At 35.7% G+C, this 24,715-nt stretch overlaps 6 protein-coding genes across 11 annotated transcripts in view; 3 read left to right on the forward strand and 3 right to left on the reverse strand.

Annotated features, from left to right (window-relative positions):
- The first annotated feature begins 88 nt into the window (after positions 1 to 88).
- On the forward strand, positions 89 to 1,953 carry LOC122575864 (translation initiation factor eIF-2B subunit beta). Of its 3 annotated transcripts, none has more exons than XM_043745353.1 (6): positions 89 to 230; positions 296 to 306; positions 598 to 962; positions 1,039 to 1,195; positions 1,260 to 1,654; positions 1,733 to 1,953. In XM_043745353.1, the coding sequence occupies exons 1-6, from the start codon at positions 215 to 217 to the stop codon at positions 1,803 to 1,805; spliced, it is 1,017 nt and encodes a 338-aa protein (XP_043601288.1). In that variant the 5' UTR covers positions 89 to 214; the 3' UTR covers positions 1,806 to 1,953. The 3 variants fall into 3 exon arrangements, with proteins under 3 accessions (XP_043601288.1, XP_043601287.1, XP_043601289.1); XM_043745352.1 differs by having other exon boundaries at positions 93 to 230; positions 296 to 382; positions 681 to 962; XM_043745354.1 differs by having other exon boundaries at positions 102 to 230; positions 681 to 962.
- Positions 1,954 to 2,111: 158 nt separating this feature from the next.
- Positions 2,112 to 3,026, reverse strand: LOC122575869 (TM2 domain-containing protein CG11103). Its single transcript, XM_043745361.1, has 3 exons — positions 2,732 to 3,026; positions 2,538 to 2,625; positions 2,112 to 2,471 (listed from the first exon to the last, which is right to left on the reverse strand). The coding sequence occupies exons 1-3, from the start codon at positions 2,872 to 2,874 to the stop codon at positions 2,142 to 2,144; spliced, it is 561 nt and encodes a 186-aa protein (XP_043601296.1). The 5' UTR covers positions 2,875 to 3,026; the 3' UTR covers positions 2,112 to 2,141.
- A 118-nt stretch (positions 3,027 to 3,144) lies between these two features.
- LOC122575863 (suppressor of fused homolog) lies at positions 3,145 to 7,550 on the forward strand. The gene is made up of 7 exons (XM_043745351.1): positions 3,145 to 3,476; positions 4,220 to 4,312; positions 5,690 to 5,999; positions 6,118 to 6,353; positions 6,438 to 6,659; positions 6,733 to 6,940; positions 7,018 to 7,550. The coding sequence occupies exons 1-7, from the start codon at positions 3,304 to 3,306 to the stop codon at positions 7,081 to 7,083; spliced, it is 1,308 nt and encodes a 435-aa protein (XP_043601286.1). The 5' UTR covers positions 3,145 to 3,303; the 3' UTR covers positions 7,084 to 7,550.
- Positions 7,551 to 7,806: 256 nt separating this feature from the next.
- On the reverse strand, positions 7,807 to 9,955 carry LOC122576013. The gene is made up of 2 exons (XM_043745707.1): positions 9,083 to 9,955; positions 7,807 to 7,986 (listed from the first exon to the last, which is right to left on the reverse strand). The coding sequence occupies exons 1-2, from the start codon at positions 9,422 to 9,424 to the stop codon at positions 7,807 to 7,809; spliced, it is 522 nt and encodes a 173-aa protein (XP_043601642.1). The 5' UTR covers positions 9,425 to 9,955.
- A 155-nt stretch (positions 9,956 to 10,110) lies between these two features.
- LOC122576012 lies at positions 10,111 to 15,912 on the reverse strand. 4 transcript variants are annotated; one of them, XM_043745706.1, is made up of 6 exons: positions 15,790 to 15,912; positions 14,424 to 14,454; positions 13,891 to 14,328; positions 12,420 to 12,596; positions 11,532 to 11,646; positions 10,111 to 10,745 (listed from the first exon to the last, which is right to left on the reverse strand). In XM_043745706.1, the coding sequence occupies exons 3-6, from the start codon at positions 13,949 to 13,951 to the stop codon at positions 10,631 to 10,633; spliced, it is 468 nt and encodes a 155-aa protein (XP_043601641.1). In that variant the 5' UTR covers positions 13,952 to 14,328; positions 14,424 to 14,454; positions 15,790 to 15,912; the 3' UTR covers positions 10,111 to 10,630. The 4 variants fall into 4 exon arrangements, 3 of the variants coding, with proteins under 3 accessions (XP_043601641.1, XP_043601640.1, XP_043601639.1); XR_006319627.1 differs by lacking the exon at positions 15,790 to 15,912 and having other exon boundaries at positions 10,111 to 10,363; positions 10,463 to 10,745; positions 13,891 to 14,861; XM_043745705.1 differs by lacking the exon at positions 14,424 to 14,454.
- A 138-nt stretch (positions 15,913 to 16,050) lies between these two features.
- Positions 16,051 to 24,715, forward strand: part of LOC122576009 (protein neuralized) — a 113,542-nt gene continuing 104,877 nt past the window's right edge. Inside the window, exon 1 of the mRNA XM_043745698.1 lies at positions 16,051 to 16,175. Within this exon, the coding sequence (XP_043601633.1) occupies positions 16,142 to 16,175 (34 nt within the window). The 5' untranslated portion in view covers positions 16,051 to 16,141. The remainder of the gene's footprint in view (positions 16,176 to 24,715) is intronic.

Consider the following 24,715-nt stretch of genomic DNA (forward strand, 5'->3'; position numbering starts at 1 on the left):
CCAATCATTATATCAGTTTACTAGTAGTGGCAATTGGCATATTGATGTTATCGGTATAATTTATAAGATATTGATAGAAAAAATGTTCAAATCCTTCATACTGTTTTTCTAGAAAGGAATAATATTTACGAGAAAAGAAATTTCTAATAGCTTTTCGTTAAAATGGTTAACACGGAAGACGGGGATATTAACGAAGGAGTGTTAAATTTAATAAATGATATTCATTATCGGTGAGGATTTAATAAAGTAGTCTAACCTCGAGTAGAGCGAAATTTTATCATATTTTGTATTTCAGCAATGTCAAAGGTACACATAATATCGTAGTGGCTACTATATTGGTTCTGAAAGATATCATAAATAATGTAGAATGGACTACTGCTGAGTAGGAATTATATTTCTTTCTATTCAATATAACTTTATGTAAATCTAAGAAACACTAAATAAAGAGATGTCAATGTTTAATATGATTAGCATTCCAGTTACTGATAGTCGATATTTTTATTAAAAATAATAGATTTAACTACGACTGAACTTTTTGACTTAAAATGACAAAGAATTTTATTATTTTGTAGTAACTTTATTTGTGTGTCTTCTTAGGTATATATGATCCTACAAAAGTTAAGAATACAACAAAAGCAAATTACTTATATATATGTGTATATATTTTGTTTTTCTAAAAGGAATTTAATGAATATAATTACAAAAAATGGAAAGTATTTAGTGGAAGCTATTCCCCTTGAATTCTCTATTGGAAATATGGTCCGTAGAATACTACAAATAATTAGGGAAGAATATACTTCCGAATTAAAAAATAATACCGATGAAACAGATACACAAGAATCTCTACATAAAATTCTCACTGCTGAAGGTGATCAGGAAGTTGATTTTAACATTTCTATACCTTCTTTAAAATCAGCTATCATAGAACATATTAATGAATTTGAAGTTGAGTTAGAAACCTGGTTAGTTCTAATGAACAATGAAATTACAAGGAACTATGTTTTATACAGTGTTATACTTTGTTTGTTTCTCTTTTAGTGCAGAAAATATTACACAGCAAGCTTCTGAACACATTCATTCTAACGAAATTATTATGACAATTGGTAAATCTACATTAGTGGAGGAATTTTTTAATAGAGCAGCTAAAACAAGAGCTTTCGAAGTTATAGTAGCTGAAGGAGGGCCGTCATTAAGTGTATGTATGTGTTATGTTACAAATTTTGCACAAATCTAACTAAACATATTTTGATCATTAATAGGGTCATGAAATGGCAGTAAATCTGTCAAAGGCAAAAATCAAAACTACTTTAATATCAGATGTAGCAATTTTTGCAATGATGTCTCGAGTAAATAAAGTAATAATTGGTACACATTCTGTCATGGCAAATGGAGGATTGAGAGCTATTTCAGGTTCACATACAGTTGCTCAAGCTGCAAAACATTATTCTGTCCCAGTAATGGTTTTACTACCGCTGTATAAACTCTCGCCACTCTATCTTTACTCTCATGAACAAGATGGTTTTAACAAACATAATTCACCATTGCAAGGTGTAATTGATGGCGCAAATGCATCTTTGTTAGAAAGAATTCATGTGTATAATCCAGTTTTTGATTATGTACCCCCAGAATTAGTTACATTATTTATTTCAAACTCGTAAGGATAACAATCTTAAAGGTTTTAATTTTTTATGTGCAAGTTAATTATGTAATAATATATTTTTATCTTTTTCAGGGGTGGAAATGCACCATCATATGTTTACAGATTACTTAGTGAACTGTACCATCCAGATGATTATGAATTATAATAGATAAGTGTAGAAACATATTTATACATGTATATTTGTAATCAAGCGCTTTTTTGAAATAATTGTCAAATTCTTCCCAAGTCAATGCTTTTAATAAAAAAAAAAAAAAAAAAAAAATGGGATAGGAACCATAGATATTTAAAAGCAACTTTTCTAACAGGAATATTTATTTACACATTAAGATATATATACAAGTAAATATAAATTCATTTTTACAAAAAGTATCTCAGTAATTTCGTAAATTCGAAATTATTGAATATTTATTTAAAAAGGATAGCATACAAAACACTTGATTTTATTTTGCAGATTTGGAATTTGTTTCTTCTGTTTGGTATATTATACATAAGGATTCCAATTACTGCCATCTTCAGGTTGTAAAGAACCTGTGACTAACAGAATTACATCAAAAACCCACCATACACCCACTCCTCCCAATGTCAATAGTTTGCCAACAGCAGTACCAGTTTGTCCTAAACAAAACCGATCCATACCCAAGAAACCTAACAGAATACTATATAGTAAAGTAGTAGTAAAATAATGGTCACTATATTTTATACAAGGAACTCCTTCCCGATTAAATGTTCTGGGTCCATAACACTCAATATATGGTAATACAGTACATGACACTTTAGTTTTTTCAACATCTTCATACTTGGAACCTCCAAACTAGAAAGAAAACGTCTATTAAGCCACTGATATGTATAATAGCTCTATGTGTGTATGCAATATTACCTTTACACAACCAAATCCAGTTTCATCTTTGGCAGTTTTATTACCTTTATGATCAATAGGCTCTTCACATTCTATAAATTCTTTTGGCCTGAAAAACATATATTCGTACTATACAAATAAACAATTTAGCGAAATAGAATTAATTCTTTATTAGCAAATAAACAACTGCCAGCGAGTGCTCAGTAAATACTCACAGAAATTTGCACATTACCAATGGACCTTCGGGTCTGTACTCTTGCTGGAAGTCTGTGGTATTATTTACTGACATTGTTCCCGAACATATTTGTAAATCCCACAAGAGACAAAGTAAAAATAAAACCGAATACCGTAACCTCATCTTGCCGAGTTTGACATGTTTAAATGCACTTCTGTTCAAAGTTTACCAGAACACACCGATAAAGTACACCTTCAATCGTATAATTCGTGTTGGTTAGCATATGTAATTGTGTACGAGAATTATTCTATTGGATTGAGGTTATTATATCTCGATCGGAATGAACCAATAGAAACACGCTTCAAATACGTCGACTAATGAAAAAGTGTTTTCCCCTGTTGCCTATAGTGACTTTTAAAGACGCGCAGTGATTTTGGAATCATTCGGTCGTCCGCTCTGAAAGAATTTAGTTTTGTCAGGAACCAGAGACGTATGTTTCGTGTTCGGTGGAAGGTGCATACAGTGGTTGCACCACAATAAACAAAGTGATCGTGTGTCGCGTATTCATAATATTTTCGAAGCAGTACATTTTGTAGTTGGAAATCTGCGTATATGTACGGAAATATGCGTGAAAGAGAAGAATTTTGTCGAAGTTTTCCACCGGGACAACCGATCCAGGCACCGACAGCACGAGCTCTAGGACTTGATGCTTTGCACAATCTTTGTAAAGAGATCTATCCGGACCAAAGCAATCCGCTCACTGTCACTGCAGTTGTAAAATACTGGTAAGAATTCTTCAATTTAATCTACCCATAAAAAGTAGTTTTCTAGCGGTACTAACGTGGAAGGTTTAAATTTTATGCTCAGTGTTTATGACAGAACGGGAGAAGAAATATTGCAGTGTTATTATTTGCATTTATAATATATTGGATATTGTAGTTCAGTTCTTTATGGTATAGTGTATGAAAAATATACTGGAATTTATTTACGACGCGTTTCCTATGGGCCATAATGCAAATGTATTAAAAATTATTGCTTTATTTTTTTATTCATTCTTAAATATTATTTACTTTTAGTACTTAGATGCTTTATTACGATAGTTTTTCTTCATAAACTTGTATTAGGATTGCATAATTAGTCGGAATAGTACAAATGAAAAAAATGACGTAAATATTTAATATTTCTAAAAACAAGTTACTACAACAGTAAATATTAGAAAGTAGTCTTTACTTCTTATTTATTTGTAAGATTATACGTGTAATATTCTACGACATAAAATTATCATTTGTTAAATAATATTTTTATATTACATTCAATTGGGTTTATTTATTTTATCGCGAATCTTTGAATTTTTCGATCGATACAAAATCGTAAAGTACTGTATCAGAAAGGTGGTTCCTATCGAGTTTGGGTATGGAACTCTTGCACAAGAAGGGAAGACGATTTATATTTAGCCACCCTTAGCCGTACGCACATTTAACCGGATGTAAAACGAAATAACTGAGATTTTCTGTGCACCTTTACCTAGGTTGGGGGGTCCGGATCCTCTCGACTACATAAGCATGTACGAAAATTCTGGCTGCCCGGAATTGGGAATACCACCACATTGGCATTATATTAGGTGAGTTTCACCATTCTACATATTATTTCGAAACACTTATCTATTCACCCAAAATTCACTTTTCAATAAACATGTAATTTAATACAAGTAATCGACAAGCAGAAGAATATCATTATATTTTAAAAGCATAAAAAGATAAATTATAAATTATTACTAGACTGTGGATTTTTATGCACTTACAGGAGATTGAAAATTGAGAAGTTGCACAAAAAGTATGTAAAATACCCAAAGTATAGTGCTTTCTATAATACTTGATAATCAAAACAATTTTCTACCGCGGTTTTACTTCTTTTAAATATATTCTCAAAAATATGAGTTTGCATGAAAATCCGCAGTTTGCATTTATTGAATATATTTTGAGTAAATCTGAAGTACAAAATTTTTATGATGATTTGTCAACGATTTCTTCCGCTGCGCACGCGATCGTTAGAGCGACACTGCGGCGCATCGTTCATTCAAAAGAGACAAGTCACATTTTTTTCCAGTGACCTGGTAAAGAAGGAAGAATCGAAGTGTTGGAAAAAAACGGGAAGTCGGGTATTCGTTAGTGCCACGTTGTTGAATAGTAGGAGTGTGCCTGCCTCTGTTTGATGTGGGCTCATGTTATTTTTCCGACACATCCTCGATGACACGTGTATGTGTCACCCATTTCTGTCATTCGGGGATTACATTTACCGTTCTGGTACATTAAAGCTAGGCACGAGCATTGGGGTAGTTACAACCTACTAACTTCGGCTTTTACTGTCTTTTATTACGTACGACACTATAGAAATTTAAAGAATATCTTGTATTATGTTTTTACATTAGAGATATATCCGAAATATCTATTTATTAGAAACTTAAATTTTGTATTGAGTTAAAACTACCGAAATATGACTTTTACATAGACAGATATATAACTCGCGTTGTCGAAAGATAAATGAATGCTCGTTTCAGGAATTCCTCATTAAAAACTAAGCGCCGAATGACGAATGGTCTACTGCGAAAGGGCGCCCATTCTTTTTTTATCATTTTCAATGGGTGACCCTTCCTTCTTCAGTCTGGAGCAGCTGTTCCAATAGTTCTCTCTTTTTCTATATATAGAAAGTATAGGGTACAGGAAGATAAAGTCATTTGAAGCACGATGCGTCGGAAATAGATCCGCACGTCTTCTCTTTTCCGTTTGCCTTCTATCTAAATACGTTCCACCATTCACTAAATCTAGTATATCTTTTGAGATTAAGTTTAGAGTTATTTTGGTTCTACCAAAAGTCCTTGAAAATTCTATTGTCATTTTTCGGTTTAAATCTTATTTTAATTATATTTTCTTTTGCTACAGAACAATAATGTTTATTGATGTTGGAGTAAGAAATGTTCTTTTTTTTTTTTTTGTTGAAGTTTTGGTTTATCAGATCTGCATGGAGATGGGCGGATACATCCAAAAAGTGGTCTAGGTCGTCCAAGTGGCTTTGGATTTGAGCTAACATTTAGATTAGTCAGGGAAAGGAACGAGATGACTCCTCCCACTTGGCCAGCAAATGTGATGCAACAGTTAGCAAAATATGTTTTTAATTCTGGTAACATGTTGTTACCTGGAGACCATGTTTCATGGCATGCACCTTTAGACAATGGCAATGGGCGCATCACACAAATTCTAATGGGCAGGGATCCACAGTTACCAGCATCCATATCTACGCCACATGGTGATGTAAGTTTATTATTTGAAATTACTTTTGAGTAAAATTGTTCAATTAATTTGGTTTGTTTTCCAAATACATGAAAATTTAAAATAAAATATTTTTAATGGTTCATGTACAATGTTACAGGTTTCATTTGTTCAAATTGTAGGAGTTACTTCTGAAGAGCTACAAGCTGCACAGCATTGGAATGGTTTAGGCCTTGTAAATTTACTAAAGTCTAGTCGTGGTTGTGGACCATGGTTGGTAACTGAGATGAGAAGGATGTACTCTGTTATGGAAGATGATCCCTCTATAGCAGAGAAAATAGAAACTGGTATAGAAAAGGAGGGTTCTAATTTAAGTGGTGTATCTGCAAAATGTTGGTAAGTATCCTGTATTTATCAGTAAAAGATCTACTTGTTATATTATATATTATATTATACTATATATTAACTTATATTTCATAGGTGGGTCCAAGTAAACAGTGATAAAAGTACAGAGAAATATAGAGAGACAAAAAGCGAATCAGACGAAGAAGATGAAGATATAAAACCAATTATTAAGTCAGAAAGATTGTCTCCTTGTGAGCAAGATACAAATTTACCAAACGAAAGTTTTATCAAAGTTTTACCAGGTCTTCATTTGACATTTAATCTTGAAGCCGGATCTTTGTTACCATTAGCAATAAAGTAAATATTCTTGTAACATTATTTAGCTAATTTTATTATTGAATGAATGTTAAACATAAATGTGTTTTTATAGGGGTCGTGTTATGCACGGAAGGCATTTCACGTTTAAATCAATATTATCTCATACAGCAATAACGATAGTTGCTCCCTCAGTTACGGGCACTTTAGTGTCTAGAGAAAAACCATATGTAGTTCAGGGACCATGGTTACAAGTTTTGCTGCCAGAAGATTTGAGTGAAAAGATGGCTCAAGAGTTCCAAATTCTAAATTCACCAAATCAGGTAATTAATAGTATCGATATAGCAAACTAGTTTAACACCAGTTCTTTATGATAATTTATTTTCAATATATATTTCAGATTCAACTTCCAAAGACATTTTCTTGGCCCGAACATAAACTGGTTATTACCGTTGTAAATGACTGAGAAAACTAACTTAATACTGCTACAAATATCGTAAAACCGAATTAGGATAACTTGACGTAAGCAAAGTATTATCTAATTTCGTTACAGAAGCGAATTTCGACGAAATTATTTATAATCAAATTACGGTTATCGTACAAATGATAGACCCATGAGATTTTACCTATCAATGTGTGAAAGAAGAGACATGACTATATTTTTTCTATAATACGAAATGAGATATATAGAATGTGTTCTACAGGGGAAAGCTTTCATACGTCTCTCTTTTACAAATTGATAATAATCGTTAAAGATTAATATTTAATTATGTACATAATAGAATACAAATTATTATTTTATATAAAACAGTTTTGTAAATAGAGAATGTTACTATTCTGGCACTTACGTGTCTATCAGGATTCTGTATCAATATTTACGAACAAACAGAAAGTGTACGATACAACGATAAATATAAGAAATAATATTTATAAGAAAATATATTTTATTTTCTACAATTTTCTTGGTACAGATTTTATACATTGCGCGTATTAGATGCGTGATCATCTCTCTTTTAAATCTGTGAGACAAAAGGATTATTAACAATTTCATTTGTTAATATTAAATTAGTTTTTATATTTTTCAATACTCCTAACATAAAAAAATATTACATTATTAATGCATGGTCTCTTTACATTAAACCTAATATATTTAATTTTTCTTCCTCTTTAAATCTTTACCTTCTGTTTTCTAATCATTGAATTCCTGTTTAGGATCAGTTCGAGGTCGCTTGCCGTTACGTCGGTTTATCCTTTTCCCTGTTCTCCTCTGCGCCGGACAAACTCCTGGCTCGAGCCTCTCTACTTTATTATTGTCGTTTATGTTCAAACTCGTGTGTCGTGGTTTAAGAAACGCAGCTATTCGAGAGTTCTGGGAGATACGTATGACATTGGAACTATCGTGTGAATCAACAATAGTTTTGATTAGTGTAGGAGATTCCGTTGTTCGGAATGGATCGTCCTTCGAACTTTTGATTTGTCGAGATTATCGTTTAGTATTAGTTAGTATTAGTTACGCGTATATGTGTGGACGTGTGGATGTGTGAACGTGTAAACCTTTTAATGATACGTATGCAGAACGAAAGTTTAGAAAGAACTAAATGGCAGTGGAAATGAAAAAGATGATGTTTAATAGATATAGAGGACATAAAGAAGACAATGTATCGCCGACAGGTATGTGAATATTAATTATAATCGTAAGTATATGGCGCTCAAAATAGTCAGGGAATCTTCTATTTGAATAATTTGAATGCTTGAACCAAATATTTCGTTCTATTACGAAGGAAATATCGTGTATTTGATATAACGATACTTTGATTCTTTATTTCGCATGATTTAATTAATGTTTTGAAATATTTAAAGAGTTATTAATAAATGTTTCAATTATTTTAAGTGCCGTATGACAAGTAATAAAACTGTCAGGTCAAAAACCAGATAATATCAAGACTTTGGAGATCATAGAGTGAATTTTCAATTTTACATAGGATAACTGAAGCTACGATTAAAATTCGTAAATGTTGTGATTACCTGGTTTTTGTGCCACAGTCTTCCATTATACACCGGAACAAACGTATCTCGGTATTTCGTCAAACGTGCTTAACGTTCTAAAGCCTCATTGTATTTCTTCCTTCTAAAAATCAAAGCAAGTTACTTGACCTGTTCGCGTAGAAAAATTGTTGACATTGCGTACATTTTATCCAGAAAAACATCTAACAAAAAATCTTCCTGCTTTCTTTACCTAATCGTGTTTTTGTAAAAAAATTTCTAGGCAATTAATGTGCGTGATCGTCCACTCGTTCTTAGGACCTTAAAGGAACCATTTCCTTTGTTCAAACGAGAACGATATTGAAACATAAAAATTCGGCGATCGTAGCAATGTTAAACCTTCTTCAAAATGAATTTAACAAGCGTATCATCAGTGGAATACGATAAACGAAAAGAATTCCACGAATATGTAAGATTCCTACTTGCAACAAATTCCGCACGAGTTTAAATGCGACGATCCAAAGCAGAACAACGATGCAAGCAGAGACGAAATCCTCGACCTCTTCGCAGCTGATATTGCTAACGACGTTAACGATCCCTCGAAAGACGTTGGCGAATGTTTGCATGGCCTCGATACAGAGATCCCTTAGGAAACAGATCACCTGAAAAATCAGGTTCATCACCGCTAGTATCAGCTCGATTATCCTCGCCAAGAAATCGAGAATGATGTCGAATAACTTTTCGATGGTCTCCCATATCCAGCAGGCAACGCGCGAGAAGAACTCGACGAATTCTTGCGACGCGTTCGACATACGATTTTTCATGTTTGAGATTGTTCCCGGGATCTTGTCTCGTTTACATAGCTTCTATCAGAACCGTTCGATTTCTCCGTCGCGATTCACATCCAAACGAATTTCATGCTCCATGTACTCATCACGAATAGCTCAACTTTCGTTCGTTCGATTTCGGATAGATTCAGGGAACAATTCTTCTCGTGTCTTTTGTTTTTCTTTTTGTATCTTCTTAATTGGAAGCAAGCTTTATGATTTATTGTAAATTCACATACTATGAACTTGGTTTTGTTTGAACTGCGAAGAGAAAATGTGAAGTACGAAGCGAAAAAAGATGGTCATCTTCTTTGAACATCTTTGGATGTCGTCTTGTATTTTTCGTTTTATAAGATACATTTACGTTTAGGGTTTGAATAGTGTATTTATATCATAGTTGTGATTTAACCATTTAATCCTCGATTTATATACTATAACGTCTCTCCTGAAAGTTTTTGCGAGTTTCATGAAGTATCTCTGACACGAAAATAGCGCGTAATTTGTTTTTTTTTTCGTGGCCATAAAAGGAGAAAGAAATGTAATCATTGTTACCACGAGCTTATAGCTGTGACATTAGCATTTGTGATGTTTGCAATTACTTAGAGCTAGCTACGAGCGAATTTGGGATTTGATACATTAGAAATCATACGCAGATTTATAGCTAAAAATCTGTTTTATTGTGTTTCTACACAGTCTGCAATAACGATAATCTCACGAATATACGTTCGACTATAATTCCAAGCAATCACTAGATCATAAATTACATAATCTACGCATGAATATTAATAAAACAATAACGGTTACGTTTAAGTAAAATGGCAGTTGTTGCTCTTTTTATTCTGCAGACTATCAAATAGTATCAAATAGTGATTCTATATACTTTTCCTTCGTAATTATAGCGTCATGAGAAACGCATACATATGTATTTATTTGGACCTTTAAATTTTGTTTGATTATAATAACTTTCGTTTGATATATTGGATAAATGCAATAATTTACGAACGATAGCCAAAAAGCTTTCGTTGTATCACTTACGAGTTATCATTTTCGTTTTCTTACGTCTTTGGTCCACAGCTAAATTGGTCAGGTTACTGATTTACATTCGAACTGGTCCGTTATATATAGAGGTGATCGTTTCTCGTTTGATATATACAATAATTATCTATATTTTAATTAACGCGAATTTTACGCTGACCATCCTCGTCAAATTAGTCCAAGGAAAATCGATAAAGTTAAAAGCACGAGCGCAACTGCTCGCCGTGTGGATCCATTGCAGGCATCCGCATCGTTGCAAGACTGCACGCATCCGCGAACGTATCTAGGAAATTATAATCTACGATCAGTATTTTGCATATTATTTTATCACATGTATGGTTTTATTATCGACTTTCACCAATAATATATAATTATATTAGCAATTAAAGGAGGCAGCTCCACTTCCTAGTAATCTAAATAAATCAACAAGAGCCAACCCAAAATCAAGTCATTTTTTAATATTCTACTGATATAGAATAATAACATAATTCAATATTCAAATATAATTCAAATATTGCAGCTGTCTCCTTATTGCTGCAGATATAATTAAACGACTATAGCCAACTTAAATACTTTGTCTCGAACATCCTAACATTTTAATTGCTATTGATCAACACGTGTCGCATTAATCATCTAAGTAACATTGCTTGATGCAAATGTGATCGCATTTTTATTTTCGTGCATTTTGACAAACTGATTTAGAAGCAACTAAAATTCACTGCCAGAAAAAGGAGAAATATCGAGAGCTACCATGGCAAAATTAAAAAGAAAAATTTGATTGGAATTTCTCTGGAATATCGAGAAAAAACTATGTCAATATAAATAATTGCAACGTATAAATGCAATTTGTTTTATCGAACGCGTTCCGTGAAGCAAAGTACGTATTGATTAAAATTAACGTATACAGTCGTAATCACCTAGTTTTTATTTTTTTTTTTCTCATCCGCAATCGTGTCAGAGCTCGTAGCAATTATAATAGGGGTCAATCTCGACATGGTAACTCTTGCAATTAGCGCCGAGTGAAAAAAAAAAACGAAGTCAAATTATGTTTCTCCGCGATCTCACTTACTTGTCGTCGAAATAGAATCCTCCGCAATGTGACATTCTTATGATTTCGGAGTCGGTCGTCAGAGTTCCGCTGTCCAGCGCGCAGCTTCTCACCGTCAAAGAGACGCCGGATTCGTCTAATTGATCACACGTTAATTACAAACATAGTTTTCATCTGTTCTCTTGCTGTCGCACCGTCGAAATCTCGAGGAAATATAAAAGTTGAAAGTTTTGTCGCAGTTGAGGTTCGCGTGGTATGTTTTCTCGCTTCGATGTTGGAGAAAATTCGAAACTTTATGTAGACACAATTTTACATACGAATTATTTTCACCTCGTCTTTTTAATGAAAATTATTTGTATGAAATGCGAAAAAATATCGATGTCTGTGTTTTAATGTAACATTACAGTAGTTTCCAATGAAGCCGGCAAATAATTATAACGATGACACAACCACCAAAATTATATTTCTTAATTATTTCGAAATTACTCTAACATAAATTTAATTTCTATTCGAATCAAGATTTAAAGATTACCTACACGAAGCTAATTGTTCTCTATTATTTTCGAAAGGCCGGAATCTGCAAACATAATCTGTATTATTTTTCTGCAATTATTTAAAATGAATCTACTGATTTTCTCGAACGATATATTTTTTACAATTATCTCCACCGAGGTACGGTTCTTCTTTAACATTTTTCAAACGTTTTAATCTGGAAACATACATAGGGAAATTTCACGAGATTATTCAGAATAAATCTGGTGATTGTTTCGAGCGATATATTAACTTTTCCGCTGGTGAAACCTCCGTGAACAGACAGTACTGTACCCGCAGGCACAGTGTATTCGTTGAACAGACAGCGCTGAAAGGGGTTAAGGGCCACTCGTGATTACAAAAAGAGGAAAGTTTTACCATATATTCCAGCTATTTTGATGCACGCAGTCGCGGGGAAAAGACCATCGCGCCCTTTGCGACCTCCTAAGCATGGCGACTCCAGGAAGGCCAGACTCCCGTTGTTGTGAAACGGATCGTCACAGGGCTTGTTGTCGCCGTCGATCGACACGCACTTGAAACAATCGATGGCCCAACCTAATGCGTCAAAGTCGAAATAAAATAGAAAATTATTATTAATTCTAAAAATATTAGGTGATTCGCTGAAGTATATATATATATATATCTAGTAGCTGAGCTGTTCAATTCGACAATTTATTTTCAAATTTCACAATTGGTTATTAAAATTTATCTTGGAATTATTTATATCATTTGTTTGCTATGAATGAAATTATAGACGCAAGTCATTTGTTCATTGGGAAGTAAAACGGTAATCATGTAACTACCTGCACAATGAAATTGAGAAATTTACAAACGATGGACTTGTGAGAATTTTATATAATAACTCATAAATGTCTGTACGATAAATTTGTCTCATTAATCGTCGTTTTAGTATCTCTGAAAAAACATAAAGTGTTTGTTGGTTTTTCCTTCTTCAGGAACCCCCACGTTTTGAGATTTTGGTTATTTAACTTTACATTCAGGCGCGTTGGTCTTCTACCTTTGACCTTTGTCTCTTTTAATTTCTCATACATGTTTTAAAAGTAGGAGAACCGCAATAACATGAAAATTATTCGCATTTACGAGCTATTCCATTGATTTTTGGACCTGGATTATTCATCTTGAGATATAACGAAGAACACCGACTTTATCTCGCCCATCTTTTCACGCAACTCTACATAAATTAACATAAAACAGTTCGTTCCTTTCCAACAAATAAATTTCTAATCCTATATACAATTTGTTTAGAAACTAATTAAGCGTCTTACGTGTATTCACTGTTATAACAATGCGCTAGACAATGCACAGAATTACATATATAATTACAATGCGGAACATTACATATATAATTTTACTAGCTATTAATCGTTACTGAGGAATTGAAGTTAAAATTTTCATTCAATACACGATAGGTACAACATGTCTTTATTGAATCGGCCTGGTAATCCTTATCACGAGTGTGACTCGATGTTAGTACTAGAATTGATAATCAACGCCTGTAACGAATACCAGATAAATGTTACTAAGAGTATCAGTGAGGTTTTAAGAATTGCAAGAACAGAAACTGTAAAACTTGTTATTCTTGATATTTCTAGTGTTGAAAGCGACAAAACCAAGGAATCTACCGATGCTACTTAACTATCTATGAACGCCACGTTAATATTCTCTGAGATATCCAAAACCTGTTATCGTAAAGGGTTTGGTACTTCTAATGTCAAAAGATACGTAAGTCAAGGGATGTGCCAATGCTACCTAGCTAACTACAAACATCGCGCTAATGTTATTTGAGATATCTAAAGATTATTCTACTCTGTTGATAAAAAGGACTGACCTTCCGATACGAGGAGCGCGATCAAGGCAAAAGCGAGGATCCAGGAGAGGCCAGTATCCATCTTTGTCCAAGCGTTGAACGCTTTTCCCCGGATGTACGATCGCCTGGTTGCCGTCAGCTGCTGAATGCCCGAGGCCACGAGTCGAGTTCCTCCAGAACTGTCATGTCAGACAGAAGAAAAAAAAAAACCGATGTCGACTACGAGAGATCAACGTCTTCCTAGACGTGAATCGAATCGGACCGAAAAATCCATATAGAGAAGAGATATTCGCCTTGCTACGTTCCTCGAATCCACGTATCACGTTTCCAACGACCCGCACTTATGTTTTGCCGTTGGTTACCAAGGTGATGATTTCCTCGTCGTCGATTTCCAACCTTTCTCGTAGGGATTCGTATCCCGATCGATGATCTCTCGTGATGGTTTTCTTCGTTGTAACGCTGATAAAAAAAAAAAAAAAAAAGAAAACGTCGCGAACACCAGTTTTAAAGCGTTCGTTCTTCTTTCGTCGAGTCGCTTTGGCGACTAAACTGACCTAGCTGGTACGCAGTAGGGAACTTCATAGGCTGGAACAGTTTGTAATTGCGTGATACTGTTTTCCAACTAAACGACGAAACGGGAGGTTGCCGCACGCGAATTGTGGGCGCAGTTGCGACTTACAGGTGCGCACAGTCGCGCGGATGTTTCGTTTACTGGTCCTGTATTGGTTCACACGTGCAGTGTGGTGGGAAGTGAGTCGTTGTGGGATTTTGGCGTTTAGCAGTGGGTACTGGGTGATGGGTGATGGGTGATGGGTGTTGCTGTTGGTGATCATACGGTATGGGTATGGTTACTGGTTCGTTCAGGTGTGCAAATAGTAATCGGAAATGTATACTTACGCGTAATATGCAGCGTGGGAAATTATATTAATTAGAGGATTATGATACAGAATGAATTTTGAATTTTAGAATTGAATCAGAATTGAATAGCATCGATGAAAGTAAGAGACAGTACACTGGATAATAGAATAATTATAATAAACGTAGACTATATAATAAATATATATGTTTAATCAAGAAAGAAATTCTATTTTGAGAAATTCTATTATGTTTTGCGAAATTATAATGGTGTATGAAGGGAAAATATAGTTCATTTCGTAAAGGTGTAATATGTAAATAATAGAAAAGGGTATCTTGTTCGTAATATCGCCGGACTATTCACTAATTCATGCACACTGATGTTAGGTGACTATATAACAAGGTGTCTCAGGGGAAATTTTATTATTCTAATACACTTTCCAAGTCATCTTAAATGCAACAATTACTAATTAGATATTTTATATCTATGGTAAGAAGAAGTTCCCCACGTTGTTTTAACGCAACTTTAAACATATATATATATATTTCGCTATTAACTACAAATTATACGAACAATATTTATTTATAGTATTCTCTAAAGCATAGTGGTATTTCCCCTGATACGTGCTATATAAATACAGCGGTTTCTAAAAAGAGATACGAAGGTCACAAGTGAAAACCATAAGTCACATTTTCTATGAACAATTTTGAAATTCAATTTACTATCGATAAATTTCATATTGGAACAATCTTTTCATTTGATTTTGGAATGAAATACATGCTTTTAGATGCTATTGGATATTTAAAAGATATTAATAACACGATTTATATATATATATACACAGTCTAATACCAATTAAGCCAAATAGTTGTTGAATAAAACGATAATCCATTCTTATAAAACACTGTGGTTTTATCGCTTATCTTCAAATGTCGTGTCACGTTAAAATATCTCTTGGTAGCTAAAAAGTCAACAAAAATATGGTCTTCGTGTCTATGATCAATAACTTAGAAATCTACAAAGGCTACACGATTATTCGACATTAATAACATTCTTCGTATTACCTTGTTAATTAAATACGGCGTGCTGGTTAGTAGGAGTGTTATTCGGCAGACGGTCTCGTTGGGAAATACTCGGCGAGAGAGGCCGTGCACGGAAGAACGCGGCGAGATAACAGGGGATGGATTCAAAATAGCGCGGGTCGCGCATGCGCAGGTGATCGCGGGCCAATCACCTCGTTGCTCCGAAGCGGCCGTCCGTCTCTGTCGTAGCGACACTGCGGGTACACGATGTGATAGTATTTTTCGAAAAATGTGTCGGTCTTTCGCGCACTCATGCATCCGGTTTTTCACGTGAGCGCGCCGCGATCACCGAGTGCTTTGTCTCGTGCTTGGCATCACCGTCGGCGTGAGAATAATGGGCCAGTCGTCGAGCAACACCGGGCACAGCGGTGAGTCCCTCGATTTCACATCCGTGTTTGTAATCGTGTGTTGTCGGCCCTCCCGACGTTTTTTCGAATCGCACTGAACGCTTGACATGTGTCAACTGCGAGGGCTCTTGACTTTGCTGCCAGCTCCTGCGCAAGTTTCGTTGACTTTTTCCGTGGCATTGCGTCGTTTGCAGCGAGAACCGTCTCGGCCAGGTCGAGTTCTCGCCGAGACAACGCCAGCTTTCTCTCGATTAATTCCGACGATCACACGCTGGCGTTTGAGGTTATGTCAATGGTCACATCGATGTAACGGTGATCGCGGAATCGTCTCTCGGCTTTATCGTGACACCGCGTTACGTGACATCTCGATGTTTTCCATCGTCATGTTTTCATTTTCCGATATTTCTTTTCCTCCTTTCGATGATACCGTTTGCTCGTCATCGATTGTCGATTTAACTGCCGCAGTGGTTGAATGTGCGCAAAACGATCGTTATCGCCATAGCGTTCTTTTTTAAATTCAGCTGATCGGCCAGTTCGATATCTTTTCGCCAATCATATCGGTTTATGAATTCTATGACTGCACGTACATTCAGGATATCAACAATGCATTTGTTTTTTTCCATTGTAAAAATCGGTCGAATTGCCGATGAATTATCGGAATTCTTTATGTAATTTTCCATAGATATGGAATCGTTTGAAGACCAACACCAACAGCCGACAGAGTTTGTTTATAACCGTTGAACATGAATGACTTTTGTAGTTTTTAGGCGTCGTACTTTTTTAATGAAATGTTACTATACATAGTGGTAATTATATCAGCTCAGTGTAGAAGCTCAGTTGCGTAATAATATAAATATATGTAAATACTTGATTGGGTGTTTAATTACTATTGGCATAGTTTAATAGCCGAAGTGATATATGAGAAGAAATATGTGGAAGAAAATAGATAGTTTAGATATTATTATAATTGATCAGATCCTTTGGTAATTTAACAAAATACACAATTAATTCTTAAATTCGAGATTAGCTAATATATTTCTCTTTTTTATCGACCGATCATCCGAATAGACTGTACGTAGGCGACATCTGCTTCGAAGTATGTACATTCGCAATTTATCTCGTCGGTAATGGTGGAAGTATATTATTTTGTACCATTGGAAAATTTAAATTCTTTATTTTAAAAAATTAACAACAGCATGAGTAATACGAAGAATATAGTAATTGGTTTCGGAAAGAATTATTTAATGAAATTAATAAAAAAGGTAAAGCAATTATTTTTAATTTTTTCATTTAGTCTTCTTACATGTACTTTGAATTAATTCTTTATTAATATGTTACTGATATACAATCTGTTTTAGTATATTAATTACATTTGTCGTAACTTTTTAATTAAATTCTTTAAGTTGCGGCTAATGTAATTCTCAGTTGTGTTTTCTTTAATTTGATAACTAAACGATTAAGCTTTCATTATTCGTGGCGAATATTCGTGGAAAATGAGTTATCCAGATCTTTTCCTCGCATTCGGCGAGGCATTATGCGTTGAAAAATCAACGAAGCTTCGTATCGTTGTCCAATTATCTTAATAATGAAACAGGCAAACAACGAGAACACGTTACGATCAAATAAAAAACTTTTTCCTCCTATAATGCACACAGCAGCTGGACATATTACAAATAAAAGCATATGGGAATCGGCGAATTCATTAACCAAATAATATCTCATACTTAAAAATAACATGCGAATTACGAACATATCCGCAACAATATATCTACCTATACTCTAAATCTACATATAAAATGAAAATTAGATGCATTCGTAAGAAGTCTGATGTCCCATTACATAATATAAAATATCCAAAGAATGGCACTCTTGAAAATATTCAACGCCTGAAACAAACCCCTACCTACGATAAAATTGCATAAATACCCGCGATTAAATAATAACATATCATTAAAATGTATATTGTTTATGTAGAACTCGGATGTACGTATGGATGATTATTAGTCGTGATCGGAGATTTATTTAAAAAAATTTCTTTATGTCTCTCAATTTTTATACAATATTTTGCACTCACCATATAAATATTCCGTATAAATACTTTTACAGAGAAAGAGTACTGAAACTATATTATACACTTAATTAACGCTCTGACAATTTATTAAAATAGCATCGCCTCTTTAAAAAAGCCGGCAATTTCGTCCAACACCGCACAAAATTCCCTGTTTTCACGCGAATCATCCGTACAAACAGATCACCGGTTCTGTTAATTAATCGAGGATCGGCGGACGAGACGTTTCCCTTCCGTACAAATATTTTGCCAGCTGCGTTTCTTGCCGCGCGTCCATCGGTACCAGCAAACCGGCAACACCTTTCGATTTCATTTCGTACGATGGTTCGGGCTTGCAAGATGGTATGCGAGGTAGTGGCTTGAAACACAGGTACCCCAAGGTATAGCTTGGCGTGGGCCACAGATGTTATTGTCATATGGCAGACACACGGCTCTTGGGATTCGGAGCCGTAAAACCGCGACTCTCGAGGTCCGAGAAATCCTTCTGCGGTAGCCAACGCGCCGCTGTTATATTAATCTAATAGACGTCACGCGACCAAAACTGTTAGAACCGGTCGATTTAACTATCGGAATAGCCGAAACGATGGCTTTTCAATTTTTTCTGAATTCTTTGCAGTTTTTATCCAATTGGATAGGATGAATTTCTGAGAAAAGTTTGTCTATTCCGTACGATTCTTTGTTCGTGGTTTCGTAGGTTTCTTCTTGATGGATTTATTCTCGGAAATTTTACATTCTCAGAATTTATTTTCCGAATCTTCGCGTACATTTTTGCGCAAGGTACGGGCGATCGTAGTTTCCTTTCGGATCGTCTTTCCATTTCTCAGTTTCGTTTAATTTTCGCCGCGAGCGATTGTTCTTTCTCGTCGCATCTTTCGAAGTACAATGGGTCGGTAGGAAAATCTAGCGATTTTTCTTTCCTCGCATCACTCACTTTTTGCATCTGTACACATGTAGCTCTCCGAGAGAACTGAAACTTTTGTACGAGATTCTTGCACCTGTTTTAAAGAAAATACAAGTGCCCATTCTCCTCTTCCTCAGTCTCAACTTGTTCGAAGTTTCCTTAGAAATTCCTGGGAAGTAGTTGTGAAACTGTGCGCGAATTTTTCGGAAAAGCAGGCGATTCAAATTTCTTAATCCTCCAATACTTCTTAACCCTGTCGCGCTCTTATCGTCATCTTCGATTTGCAATTGTATCGTTGCAACGTTAAAGGATATCTTCCGTTCGGATTAAAATACGGGAAAATTCTTATCGATGGTATACGTACCTACGTGATCGCTGGTTTCGATTTTACGCCAAATAAACATCCTCTGGAAACATCAGAAATTCTCTTGCTTTTTCTAAAATCAAAACGATATCGAGATATGAAGAACCGAGTATCATAGCGGACTCGTATATCGTTTAAAAACTTTTAACTAATTCGAAAGTTTCAGAACGAAAGCAGGAAAATCGACGAACGAAGGAAACGCGAAATAGGCAGCAATTTAAAAACAGTGTCAGTCTTCTCGTTAACGTAATCGATATTACGTTCGCGAGTGGCGATTGATTAATTACGAGCGGAAACATAGCGACGTGTACGAGGTCAAAGGTAAAACTTCCGGGGAACGACGGAGGAAAACTCGTAGACGATGCAGCGACTGGGGTTCAGGGCAGCGACCCAGTTCTCATATGTATTTATACCAGAAGACGCTATGCCGGTTGCGTGTGGCCATTTTGAAGTGGCAAGAGGAGAGAAAGGGATCAACGGGGCGAGCCGAAGAAAGACAGGGAGAAAAGAGAACCGTCTCGTGCGTCACGAGACACACGCCACAGGGGCTAATGAATCTGGAAATTTAATTCCGACTTGTGCGGGAAAACCGACGGCGGGGCGAATGTGTTGCGCACCGAGTAATTTTGCCGCCACTGGATTATTTATAGATAAGCAACAAGTAATGCAAGACTCTTTTTAACCTTCCGCTTCTCGTTCAGATGTCTTGGGTTCTAGGATATTTCCTATTTTTAGGAAAACTTTGACGTCGGATGAGAATTTTAAATTGCAACGTTTCAGGATTCGGTTAACATTACCGTTTCCGAGGATTTTGTTACTTCGATTCGACGGATGTGCGTGGCTTGTAGATGAGAATTTTCAAGAGTTTTGTCAAGCTCGTTAGTTTAACTTCATCGCACTCGTGTTTCTATAATAAAACATTTTGCTATTGTATCATAGCGGTAAGACAATTATGTAAGAGAAATAACGTGCTGGATATTCTATGTTGCAGATTAATTAATGGAAATACGTAAATGGATAGACGTCTGGTCAACTTGAAATAGAACTTGGTTTTCAGTTTCTATGGAGTTTTTAATATCGCACGTAACTTGTTGCTAGGAATACGTTCGAGAAAGATGAATAGAAATTTCACTGGCTAAATTACGCGCTTACTGTGTTTCTTTTAGAAGGGGATATTAATCGCGTAATTTTATCTTTTCCATTCTTACGGTATAGTGTTTTGAATTGTATTTAGAATATGTGGATCGTCCGAGGTTCGTCAGTTTTCATGCAAATGCGCGAACTTTCTTTTTGTTATTTATGCAATCGCGCAAATCGTTAACGTAGGAATCACGTAATAGCAAATTTTTCATATTTCTTGGAGCGCGCAGTTACGCAAGAGTTCGAAAACTTGGCGAGGGAAATTAAATGCACACAGGAGTTTCAGAAAACTTGCTTATTAACTGCGAAAAGAAGTTTTACAGTTATTGGGTGGACCGTAAAGTCGAGGAAACAAAGTAAGAAGTTCGTTCGAGGTTCGTGATCGATGAGAACTGCATACGTTTTCGTGTCAAAGGTAACTTAGTTTATCCATTTAGAAAATTAAATTATGCATACACTGTCCTGCAACCAACAAGTAGCGTTCAAATTAGAAAATCAATGCAAATAGACTCGTCGTGTTCTTCTTTCTGCGATCTCCATATTTTACCTTAAATAATACCACGGATATTTATGCTACTTTTTATTTTTTTAAATACATACAAGTGAAGAAATGGAATTGTTTTACGCGCTGAATATTATAATAGGTGTTCTGTACACTCTTATGTACATATTACGTTCACTGTGTGTATTTTTGCACCTTTAAATTTTCCATAAATGTATCAAATCCTGCAGTCCAATTATGAGTAGACTCGTTCGTATTTCATAGCTTTCGTTTCTTATTTTCAAATAGGCTAGAGACTCGGTGGAAAATTGGTTTACCTATCAAGATTATATAGAAGCAAAAATCACCATGCTTTGGATCGTATTTCGAGCATTCTGAGAAATTTTATAAATTCTGCAAATTTTCCATAAATGGATAACAATCCTCGGCCTATGCATCCTTTCGAATACAATTTCTTCAGACCTCTGTTCATCATTAATCAAACGTCAATAAAATTCTTTTTATTTAAGTTTTCTAGACCGCGGATTTTTAAACGTTCATGGGAAAATGAAGGTGGAAAAATGCGCACGATCCACATAATACCTATACATAAAATATCCGAAATATTTATTATAACACGCAGGAACAGATGAAACAAATTTCAATCTGAATCCCATTCGTGAATTAGTAATGTTCGTAAAGGTATAAAAACATAAAAATCCGTGCTCTCTCAATTTCATGAAAACTCCATCAACCGTGTCAACGCCATAAAACGCCTGGAAGAGCTCGTCATTTCCGGGTAATCGGAATCGTCTGGTGGCCGATGACGTTCTCGTTACGAGACTCGCGTGGCTTGCACAATCTCGAGCGTTGTCCCGCTCGATCGTCGAGTTTCCCAGATTCACGGCGATGTTTTCGTCTCGCCAACATCTCTTGGGCAGAGAAAGACGATCTATAAATCTAAGCTGCGAGGGGGATCCTCCCACGCGTCTTGGCCCAGCTGATCTCAGGCCGAAGCGTCGCACAATGAATCGCCTTTAAAGCTCGTCTATTTACCGTCCCTGTGTGCAACCGGGGAAAAAGAAAATCTGCGAAACAGTTGAGCGCGGTCTAAAGCCAGGTTGCCAGGGAAAGAAAAGAGAAATAGATTTTGTTGCGCAAGAGTCGCTTGAACGGCGACCTTTGCCAGCTGTTCGCGACTCGAGAGACATTGTCAGGTAGAGGTTCGTGGCACCTTGTAAAATCGATGGAAATTTGGAAACTGCCGGTGGATCGCAGGAAACACGTGCGATTTGTTAGGTGAAATACCTGAGAAATTTAAGGTTTCAGGAGACGGTCGATCAATTTACGTACTTGGAAATCGTAAAGTTTGTTTTATTTTAACTGTAACACAAATAGGAATTTAGTAATGCGTGGAGTCGATAGAAATCTGGAGACTCTTTAACCGAGTTATGGAAAACACGCGAACAAACTAGCTGAAATATTTTCGGGGGATTTAAATTCTGTGTAATTTTTAAGGATGATAATTAATCGTTTGCAAAATTGCATCGCGTTAGGCAATGAATTATCGCGTTGAAGAGGCTTCGTCTCGTACAGAACGTGATAATCGATGCACACGCATCGTTCGCTTCTCGAAATTCAAACTATAAGACGATTTACAGATTAGATTCGATCGCAACAATACAGAACCTTGTTAATCGTAAGAAGACTATGTTTCAAAAATAACCACGATTTTTCCAAAAGGAAGGTAAAAGAGCAAGAATTAAGCAAATTTTTCCACCATCGTGGTGCTTAAAAAACCTTAATTTCTACGATACGATACAGCAGCCAGGATAGCCATGCGTTTCGCCGTTAAATTTATTTTTATCGACAATCATGGAAGAAAAAAAACGTAGAAATACAAGCAGGTGTGGATGCCAACCGAATGATATAAACCTGCGACAACAACCAAATTCGTATGGATAAACCGCGATAAACGAGACGTTCTGCTCGTAAAACGAACGATCTTATATTCCACGCCCTACACAGCCGAGAAGCGTGACCTTTTTCGCGAACAGACAGTCGAAACGAGCTGTATTTCGCGATGGTACGAGCACGGATGTAGTTTATTGACGGATGATTCCGATCGAGCGTCACTTCGCCTGAACGAGAGGCGAAACAGACGAATCTACACACACGCGAGTAACCAGAAATAAAACGGTTCCAGGCTGTACGATCGCGGGTTCGACTTGTGCCATTCACGAGCTGCTGCTAGTCTTATTTATTTACAGGCACCGGATTAATTTAGCGCCACTTCCGGCTACTAGACAGAACATCGAAACCATTAAGCGTTGGCGTAATTCACGGGTCACTGATTAGTTTCGTGCTACCAGATATCGAATCACTTTCTGGCTGTTCCCTCGGCAAACGAGTGAGAAATTTCGAGGACATTCTCATGGCTGTGAAAAAATTTGTTTAAATCGCGCTTATTAAGTCTTCGATTGTTAGAGATCGATGTCCGAAAAATAATCGTAAGAATCGATGTATCTTTGAATTTTGAAAGAATTGTCCTAATCTAGTCGGTTAGGTTTTACCTTCCTGCGTGCAACGTTAAACTCGCCATGATTTCCCCAACACATATTGCGTGTAAAGGAAGTTCGCTATTAGTCGACAGGGAAGATGTGTCTTAGAGGAAATGAACGCGTACAATCTCAATTTTCTACGTAATTGTAATCTACAAAAACCTAGCAACTTGCCGTGAAACTCTGCAGAAATCAACGTTGAATTTTTAACCAGGACCCAGTTACCAGGAACGCCGGTCGTCGACGTCAAGTTGTATCAAACGGACTTAGAATTGGACACGCCAGACTCACACATGCATATCTAATCCCAAAATCTAACTCATCAGTGTGCGACATCTGCAATTGTCAAATTACCGTCAAACACATCCTCTTAAATCTCCCTGAATAGAATTACTCTCGCAACAAATATCAAATCAAAGGAACTTTAAGCGAAAATCTCTACGATAGAAATCAAGTTTCACACGTTTTCTTCTCTCCGAGAAAATAACGCCGTTTAACGAAATCTGATTAAAATACAATCGAATAGATGCGATCGATGCGATGCTAATACCTATGTCCATATAAAAAAAGAAAACTTGGTTCCAATTTTCCAAACGTTTCGCTCAAGTTATCCACATTGTACTCGCATGTATCGTATTATCATTAGGTTGTCCGAAAAGTTTCTTTCGTTTCATAAGGTGATAACAAATGAACAACAATTTCTGTTTTATATTATTTTATTGAATTAGGTATGATCCATTTCGTTATATTTCTATCATTACGTTCGTGCATAATTCAATAAATTAATATAAAACAAAAAAAATTGTGTGTCCATTATTTCCTTATAGAACGGAAGAAACTTTTCGGACAACCTGATATATTGTACCTACGTGTTTGCGAAGTTTAATCGTTTTATCACAAAATTTGTTACCGTTGGCAAAAAGGTTTCCAACAGGTCTAAATGTCCAAGATCTTTCATTAAATATTCTACCGTTTAATGTCAAGGGTGTACGTTCCACGTGTTAATATATAATATATTCATTATGCGTGTTAATTCGTGCGTGTTC

Source organism: Bombus pyrosoma, linkage group LG15 (assembly GCF_014825855.1).
Source record: "Bombus pyrosoma isolate SC7728 linkage group LG15, ASM1482585v1, whole genome shotgun sequence".
Classification (NCBI taxonomy): domain Eukaryota; kingdom Metazoa; phylum Arthropoda; class Insecta; order Hymenoptera; family Apidae; genus Bombus; species Bombus pyrosoma.